Source organism: Gekko japonicus, unplaced genomic scaffold (genome assembly GCF_001447785.1).
Source record: "Gekko japonicus isolate JY-2015 unplaced genomic scaffold, Gekko_japonicus_V1.1 scaffold306, whole genome shotgun sequence".
NCBI classification, from domain to species: domain Eukaryota; kingdom Metazoa; phylum Chordata; class Lepidosauria; order Squamata; family Gekkonidae; genus Gekko; species Gekko japonicus.
The window spans coordinates 496,703-505,730 of record NW_015172013.1 but is presented as its reverse complement, the minus strand read 5'-3'; the positions used below and the strand labels follow the sequence as shown (position 1 = coordinate 505,730).

General features: G+C 50.8%; 1 protein-coding gene across 1 annotated transcript in view; it reads left to right on the top strand.

Moving 5' to 3' along the window:
- LMNA (lamin A/C) overlaps nt 1-7,110 on the top strand; it is a 67,441-nt gene extending 60,331 nt beyond the window's left edge. The window contains exons 7-12 of the mRNA XM_015420272.1: nt 1,019-1,100; nt 1,226-1,333; nt 2,621-2,740; nt 3,162-3,257; nt 5,489-5,740; nt 6,896-7,110. Coding sequence (XP_015275758.1) covers nt 1,019-1,100; nt 1,226-1,333; nt 2,621-2,740; nt 3,162-3,257; nt 5,489-5,740; nt 6,896-6,922 — 685 coding nt within the window. The 3' untranslated portion in view covers nt 6,923-7,110. The remainder of the gene's footprint in view (nt 1-1,018; nt 1,101-1,225; nt 1,334-2,620; nt 2,741-3,161; nt 3,258-5,488; nt 5,741-6,895) is intronic.
- Nucleotides 7,111-9,028: the final 1,918 nt, after the last annotated feature.

Here is a 9,028-nt window from a genome sequence, read left to right as displayed (position 1 = left end):
CCTGAAGCCAGGCTTTTTAAGCTTTTGAGGGTGCATCAAAGAGTGGGCCTGGCGGGAGATGGTCCATGGGGTCGCGAAGAGTCGGACTCGACTGTGCGACTGAACAACAACAACAAAGAGTGTTCCATCTGGTTAAGTGAATATTTAGAGCCACAAACTGTGCTTCTCAGTATTTTCCCTTTAATGTTGGGATTGGTTCTGTTGAATTGTGGCAAAAAGAGGGAAGGGAAGAGAGCTTGTGGCTGCATTAATCCTTCGGGGGGGCTGGGGGGGCAACTACGGTTTTAACTACAGTCCCAGTTGTGTCCTGGTTTGGAGTCTGGTGGGGCCATTAGCAATACTTAAACTTTGGGCGTTTTCATTTGTAGAGCACCAGTTGTAGACGTTTCTGTTCTGTCCTTCCCTTCCAGGTTTTGTTGGTGTTTTAAATTTGAGAGATTTTTTTTAATCGTGTGTTTGTTTGAGATATCTATATCCTGCAGTTTTGACCGAAACAGCAATCATAAAACTTCACTAGACTCCACAAATGTCCAGGCAAAAATAAAAGTTAACTGACCCGCAAAGCGTGCTCAGACGGAACAGTCTTTCCTCTTCCTGCATGTTATGAACTGGGAGGCCCCACGGGCTTCCCCTGGGAAGGGCATCCCCCTGTGCTAGTGCTGCCACTGAGAAGACCCTGTCTCTCGTCACCACCCACCCACCCTCAGGGACCTTGGGTGAAGACCTGCATATTTAGGGAGGTTCATTGGGACGGAGAAAGGAGGCCCTTGAAGTATCGCCAAGCCTCTTGGAATTTTGATACCTGCTTTCCTTTGGGGTGCTCTGTATGTGTTTCATTTTTGCAGGGTTCTTGCTGTTTTAAGTGATTGGTGCCAGCTGCCTTTGTCAAAAGATTGGGATAGGGATCTTTTAACAAAATATATTTCCGCAAAGGTGTTCGCTTTCCCCTGATCCGGTGGAAAGAGAGTGCCAGTTAAACCAGTGTGATGGCATAGCAAGCCCTGTGGGCAAACCGTAGATGGGCCTACATTCTGCACTGGCGGGGGAAGGGCTTGCTGGTTTTTAGTGTGCGGGCTCGGGATGTGAAGAATGTACTGAAGGTACAACCACGCCCATCCAGCTTCTCTTTCGGGGTGGCAGCTGTGCCAAGGGGCAGACTGATCATGGGCCAATTTGTCTTCTGCGGACTTAAGCAGTTTCTGCCGTCTGTGTTTTTCCCCCCCAGGACCAGTCTTTGGGGAACTGGCAAATCAAGCGCCAGAACGGAGAGGAAGCCCCCATCTGCTACCGGTTCCCTCCTAAGTTCACCTTGAAGGCTGGGCAATTAGTTACAGTAAGTATCTACGAGGATCCTCTCGCGTGGGCTTGTGATTGGGAGGGGGGGTATTCCCTATCTTCCCAGCTTGGGAAAGGGGATGGATGGGTGAAGCAGCACGTGATAAGAGATGCCTTGAAGCGCCCCGAGCACGGCTGCAGCGTTTGACACTCGTCACAATTCTGTTTGTCTGTTTTACTTCATTGATACCCTGCCTTTCTCCCCAGTGGGGACCCAAATTAGCTCCCCCATTTTATCCTCACAGCAACTCTCTCAGGGAGAAAGTTTGAGTCCAGCGGCACCTTTAAGACCCAAATTTTGATTCTGAGTGCACGCTTTTGTGTGCATGCACACTTCTTCAGATACACTGAAACAGACTTCCTCAAGCCTTACATATAGATGTGTGGGGGGTTAGTGGCCAGGAAGGGGTAGTTAGAGTCAAGATGCGTAAGTAATTACGCAGTAAGCAATGCTTCCTCTAAGCTGTGGAGCCTTGTGAGCAAAAATTCTGCTTTGTGAGCTGCTGGCATTAAAGCTGTGAGCGAGCGATTTGGCTACTGCATCAATTAGTTTGCTCTGGAGCCATCCTTCCAGAGCTAAGACAAAAACCTGTGAGCCGGAGGCTAAAAAATGGTGAGCTAACTCACACTAACAGCTTAGAGGGTGCACTGGCAGTAAGTACAGCTAAGATTGGATTAAAGGCTTGAGGAAATTCTGTTTCGCTGTATCTGAAGAAGTGTGCACACACACGAAAGCTTCTCCCTTAAGTAAAACTTCTGTTGGTCTTAAAGGTGCCACCGGACTCGTACTTTGTTCTGCTGCTTCAGACCCACACGGCTGCCCCACCTGAACCTCTCAGGGGAGGGTTAGGCTGAGAGATTGTGACTGGGCCCAAGGTCATGCCCAGCCAGCTTCCATGGCAACGTGGAGATTCAATCCTGGGTCTCCCAGGCCCTAGTCTGCCGTTCTGACCACTGCGCCATGCTGGTTCTCAGGGGGTGGTTTTGCTACTGAGTAGCCCTCTGTGGTTTCCAGTCCTGAAAATACCTGGGCTGTTTTAGAAGCAAGAGCACAGAGTTCCATGATGGGTATTCATTCTCCTCTGAGGAGTTAATTGGGGAGGGGCCGTGGCTCAGTGACGGAGCATCTGCTTGGCATGTAGAAGGTTGCGGGGTCCATCCCCAGCAAGGCCCAGGTGATATGAGGGACCACTACCTGAGACCCCTGCCTTAGCTGCTGCCAGTCTGAGTAGACAACATTGACCTCAGTAGACTCAAGGGTCTGACTACTTCTTTCTCCCTTCAGATCTGGGCTGCTGGCGCTGGGGTGACCCACAACCCTCCCACGGATATGGTGTGGAAGAACCAAAGCTCCTGGGGATCCGGAGACAGCCTGCGCACTGCTCTCCTCACTTCCACTGGAGAGGTAAGGCACCCGGAGGCTGGCGCTTGGCAGGAGGGGGGCAGTCAGCAGCTGGCATGAGACAGCTAGCCCTCAACAAAACCCAGAGAGGGCCTGTCTAGAGCCCCGAAAGGAGCCTGTCGGCTGGCAGAGCTCAGCTTGGCTGGCTTCTCTTTGCCCTTCCCTCTTGGCCTCCTCCCATCTGTGTCTGTTGATTATGAGCTTCCAGACAGACCTCTGTTGTCTCTTAGTCGATGTCTAATGTTGACTAATTGCAGCACCCGGGACCTGTTTTCAGCACCAAGATTTCGAAGCCTGTAGCTTATTTTCTCTTCGCCCTGGATTGGCTGCCACTCTGGCGTTAAACATACCCTATCCTCCCTCCCTAAACAATTATCAATGGCTGTGTGTGATGTCACTTCCTCCTTTCCCCTGTGCTCCACAGGAAGTGGCCATGAGGAAGCTGGTGCGCACTGTAGTTGTTGAGGATGACGATGAAGAGGATGAAGACGAAGTTGGCATCCACCACCGCCATCACCATGTGAGTTCTTAAGGCACTTGATGCTGGCTGGCTGAAGCGCAGACGCCTTGGTCTCCCCTTCAGAGGTTTCTGGTGGCCCAGAGGTGGAGCTGAAACCTGTAGATCTTTGGTGCATCTTGAAGGCTGCCCAACACCTTCCCCCAAAACAAAATGCGGACAGTGTAGTGCCAGGAAGAGGTACCTGGAGAAACCGGGACAATTCCATGATGACTAGAAGCTGGCGGAGATGTGAACGGGCATCTCTGTATTTCCTGGGATTTATTCCACTAACAGCAGCACCTTCCTCCAGTGTGACGTAAACCTCTTGCCCTGGGGGAAACTGCTACTGTTTAGTGGAACAAATCCATAGGATCCGCCCACTAAGTTTAACAAAATATTGGTCTTAGGTAGATAAATACATGTGGTTTTCAGATTTTATTAACGTCATCTGTAGCCTGCCCTTTCTCACAGAAGGGGAGTTACAGAACGAGGAAAGCAAGATGAGTCCAGTAGCAGCATAAAACCATGACTGTCTCCAGGGTGTAAGCTTTTGAGTGTCTGGGCTCACTACCTCATGAGCTCTGACTCTTGGAAGTCCATACCCTGGCAATGCCGTTGGTCTCTTAAGTTGCTACTGGGTTTGCATCTTCCGCAGCAGACCAGCTTGGCTACCCACTTGAAACTAGAATGAGAGAAGAATGCAACCAAGACCAGTGTAACACATACCACAGTGAAACTAGATGACTGAATTAAGAGAACACTGAAACTGAAGCTGTAGACTGCACTGAAGAAACAGCTCATGTCCCTTTGTAAAAGCACCTTGTGAACAATTCCATTCCACACAACTTTATGGAACGATCAAAGCATGGGAGCCTTCCTAAAGCTACAATTCCAGGGCTATTTTTGGGCAGGAACGCACTGGAACGGAGTTCCGGCTGGCTTCAGAGTTGGCCACACCCACTACAGCCAGGTGCATGCGTAGCTACAGAGGGAAGGCCTGGAGAGCAAAACCACCACCCCCGGCGACCTAGAGGCAGGTGTGCCAGGGGAGGCCTGGAAGGATTGGGGAGACATTTAAATGCTTCCCCTGGCCTGTTCAAGGGCTGGCTTGCCTGGGCAAGCCAAGGGAAGGCATGGGGGTGTGGCCTAATATGTTGTCAGCTGTGCTGCCAGGGTGTGTGTCCTAATATGCTAATGAGTCTCTGCTGTTGGGTGTGGCCTATTATGCTAATGAGTTCCTGCTGGGCTTTTTCTACAAAACAAGCCATGTACAATTCTATTCCTTTTATTTTATTTTAAAAGCCATCTTGAACAGCACTAAATGTTCCCTTACAAGAACAGTTCCGGTTTACCCATTGTGTGGAATGATAGGAGTCTGGGACCTTTCTCGATCTCCTTAGGCATGCCTATCTGCTAGGAGAGGGGGGCCGTCGCAGAGAAGGCTCTGTTACGGGCAGCTGTTGATCTTAACCCATTTGCAAGGTGGCACTTTCATAAGGTTTTGTGAATACCTTTTATTAACAGGGCCCATAATAATCACAGATCAGTTCAAAAGCTTATTTTGTGTTTTTGTGGGGGGGAGACTCAGGTTAAAGTATACTTAGGTCACTGCTTAGGTGCTGCGATTGTGAGCCGTTCCAGCTTACCGATAACTACTCTGCTGTGGATGACTTAAATAGGTTGGACACGGGCGAAGTGTTCAACCAGTGGAAGCGGTGGGGTAACTTCCGCCAGGTTCCTGCTGTGGACTCCTGATTTGTCCCTCACAGTGTTCCTAAGAGAGAGATCAAGATGGGTAGCCCTGTTAGTCTGTCTGTAGCTGCAGAAAAGAGCCAGAGCCCAGCAGCACCTTAAAGACTACCAAAATATGTGGCAGGGGAGGAGCTTTCGTGAGTCGCTGCTGTATCTGAAGAAGCGAGCAGTGACTCACGAAAGCTGCTTCCCTGCCAAATATTATGTTAGTCTTTAAGATGCTTCTGGACTCTGGCTCTTCTCTACTGTTCCTAAGTTTCCCCTGCCGCCCCAGGAGCAGCATTTCGAGATCAGTGGGCTTCATTGGGGGGGGCGGTGGCGGTGGCGGTAGGCTGGAACGTTCTTGTTCCAGTGACAGAAGTGCCTTGTGCGAGTGGGAAAGTTAGTGAGGATCCAACCCTCTGTTTCTTGCGAGTCTTTGGGTGTGCAAGGCCTTCTTAAAACGGCTGTTGAACCCCGCACCTCGACCGGCTTCTCACCGTCTCACCCTCCTCCCGCAGAGCCACTGCAGCGGCTCCGGAGACCCTGGCGAGTACAACCTGCGCTCCCGCACGGTGCTGTGCGGAACCTGCGGGCAGCCAGCGGAGAAGGCCGGCGGCACCACCAACGCTGCCACCAGCACCATGTCCTCTGGATCTTCCACTTCCAGTGTCACCATCACCCGTGCTTACCGCAGCACCGGAGGGACTGGCATTGGGGAGAGCCTGCTGCCCAGGTCCTACATTCTGGGCAATTCCAGCCCACGCCAGCAGGTCAGTATGCCACGGGGTGGCAGGAGAAGCCACAGAGGAGGGCAACAGGTGACGATCGCCCGTAGAAACAAACTCCTTGAACCCGCGTTAGTGTGTGTCTGTCTTATCTAGTGGAGTTATTGGCAAGGGTGTGCTTCTGTACTCCAACCTGAAACAAAACTCCCTATCTGGGCAATCGAAATTCTGGGTTGGGCCCTAGGACAGTCTTCCCCTCACACGTCTTTTAGGCCACTGCAGAGGCTTTCCTCCGCTGCTGGCACTTCCGCGTATGCAAGAGCAGCGTTTTCCAAGGAGCTCTCATGTGCGGAGAAGGACTAGCGGCACAGGACTCAAGAGCGTAGCGGAGGGGAAAGCACTGCGGCGACCGGAGGGAAGGGCAGGTGGAACAGGGTCATCGGATCCCAGCCTCTGCACCCCGAAGACCTCGATAATACAGGCTCCGTTAACTTGGAGCGGTGCAGAGCCGGGCCCCCACACCCAGTCTTCCCTCTAAGCCGAGTCAACGTGAGCCAGCTCACAGTTCTTTAGCCTCCGGCTCACACCTTTTTGCCTTAGCTCAGGAAGGAGGGCTCCGGAGGAAACGAATCAATGCAGCCGCCAACTCGCCCGCTCACAACTTTCATGCCAGCAGCTCACAAAAGTAGAATGTTTGCCCACGAGACTCCACAGCTGAGAGGGAGCATTGCCACACCAAGGTCTGGCAGTTGGAGGCTGCTGGGCAGTGCACTGGGTCCAGCAGCAGTGCGACCTGGGGCCCTGCTGGGCCTGGTGGCAGCGGCTGTGCAGCCCGGGATGTGTGTTGGGCTCGGCAGCACACCCCAGGGAGAGCACGGGGGGGGGGACGGGGGACACACACCACACGGGGCCTGGTGGCGGCTGCTGGGTAGCCTGGGCTTGGTGGGGATGGGATTCCCCCCCGTGAGAGTCTCCTGGCCCCCCACTTATAAACTTTATAAATCTCACGTCTCCTTTTCATTGCCTTTCCCCCCTCCGTACTAAAAAGCCCCAAATTCTGTAGCTTTCCCTAATGAGGGAGGTGTTTCAATTGACGGTTTTGGTGGTCCATTTCTACATGCACGTTATCGTTTGCTTTTCAGCCGGAGTATCCAAAACACATTACGGTGACTTTCCCCCCCTTTCTGCTTTCCTCCGCAGGGTCCTCAAAACTGCAGCATCATGTAAATCCTTCGATTTCTCCCCCTACACACACACATCCCCCCGACCGTTCACTGCCCGATTATACAAAGCTATTCGGTCCTTATGATGTACACAGGAGGAAGAAAAAAGAGAAAGAGCAGAAAACGTTTTTAAAGAAGTTATTTTCTACGGCAAGAATTTATACATATTATATATATATATAAAACGCTAAAGATGCTTCAGGGTTTTTTTAAGGAAAAAAAATCTTTTTTTTTCTACAACAAAAAAAAGGCTTTAATTTTTTTCTTTTTTAAAAAAAGAACCAAGCCAAAGAGATTGTATTGTTGGTGCAAAAAAAAGAGAAAAAATGTTGTTAGTTTAATATCTCTTTAGATAGGTATATATGTATCTTTTTTCCTTGAATACCAAAGCTTGCTATTTGTTAAAAATGGGGGGAGGGGGGGGGAGTTCACAGAGAAAGACCCTCCAGGCGAATGTCGCTTCCTGGGACTGAATTCAGTCCTTTTGCACTTAACTCGTGGGATGTATTGAAGAAGCCATGGCCCCCAAAGACTCACGTCAGCTAGCGGTGTCTTCACAATTGCCCTTGTGGCATTAACCCTGTTTCATCCCTAGTGTGGACACTCTAAATTCAGCGTGGGACCTTGTTTACATATTGAGGGAGGCTTGGGGGAACCCCTTCATTCATAAATGTTTCGGACCTTCGGGTTCAAGATCCTAAATGAGCAGCACAAAACAGTTAATCCGACCTAGATTATCCAAGATGGATTCCCTCTTGCTTTCGACCAGGTTTTATAACACTACGGGGGGGGGGGGGGGGCAGTGGTAAGAGTCACGCAGGCTAAACTCCAAAGTGTCTTTAAATTTGGCAGGGATTATAAAGATAGCCCCCCCCCTTTCAAGAAAGACACCTGCATTGACACCCACCACTCCTGATCTGATTAACTGCATCTAAATGAGGTGCAGTTGCACTTTTTGAAATCCTGATTTTAAACTTCCACCTCCGAGGAAGATCTAGATGCTGTCTGGATTCGTGCCTTCAGTGTCTCTGTTAGTTTTATCCAGAGGGGATGTAATGCCCCCTCACCCAACCCCACTTTTCCTTCAAGGAATATGGATCTTGAAAAGAAATGCCTTATTTTGGAAATCAGGATTCAAATCTCTCGCTTTGTCGCGGAAAGGCTTTGGTTGCTGGGGTTTTCCTAGCAAAGAACATTCTCTTTAAACCGGTGTGGGGGGGCTTAAAGCGCCTCTCTACCCTGCTTTGCTTGAGCTGCAGCCGCACTGTTATCTCTCCCCGCCTTACACCAGCTGCTTAGCTATAGTAGCCAATATTGATGCTCTCGGGTTGACTTTTTTATGTACTGTAAAGTTCTTCAGTGGCACTTTCGAAGGTGGAGAGGGGGAGGGGGAGAATGTAGGTCGAGCTAGCCAAAATGTGCCTTGGGGGGGAAGAGGTGATGTTCACAGGCCAGGAGTTGGAGACGAGAGACAGAGAACCAGAAACCGCCTTTAGTTGGCTAGTTTATTTCCCCCCCCCCCCAAAAAAGAGGATTTTTATTTTATGAGAAAGTGAGCAAGACAAGAAGGTCTTTCTTTCTTTCAGTTTTGGGACCAGGCACCTTTCAAAGCCTGTCAAATTCAGCACAAGCGTCAGACTTTGGGTTGCGGCAGGTCTGTAGCTCTCCCTCTCCGCAGCTCTGTCGTGGAACGACAGCGCTCCACGTGAGCAGGGGCTCCACTAGTGGGGAGAGCTCCCTGCTGAATAGCATGGGCTCCTTTTTCAAAATAATGGTGTCATGGGGGGGGGGCTCTTCCCTGCTGTTAACGGAGCTGTATCGGTGGGGTTCAGTTCCCTTTTGGGAATAAGGCCCCAGCAAAGATTAAACATTTTCTCTGCTTCCTTTCCGAGAGTCTCCCATTCCTCCTCCTCAGCACGAAGCAGGAAGTCAGGTCCCTGATCAGTTCCCCTGCGTTTCAGTTCAGCTTCACACTTTGGTTTTGGAAGAGAACAGGTTCAAGGGGTTGGGAGCTGAACTCGTTTTAAGGGCGTGTTTGGATGAAGCTGGGCACAGGGGCTACAGCCTTAATCTGTCTTGGGGGGGGGGAGGCCAAGGGGGGCGTGACCCC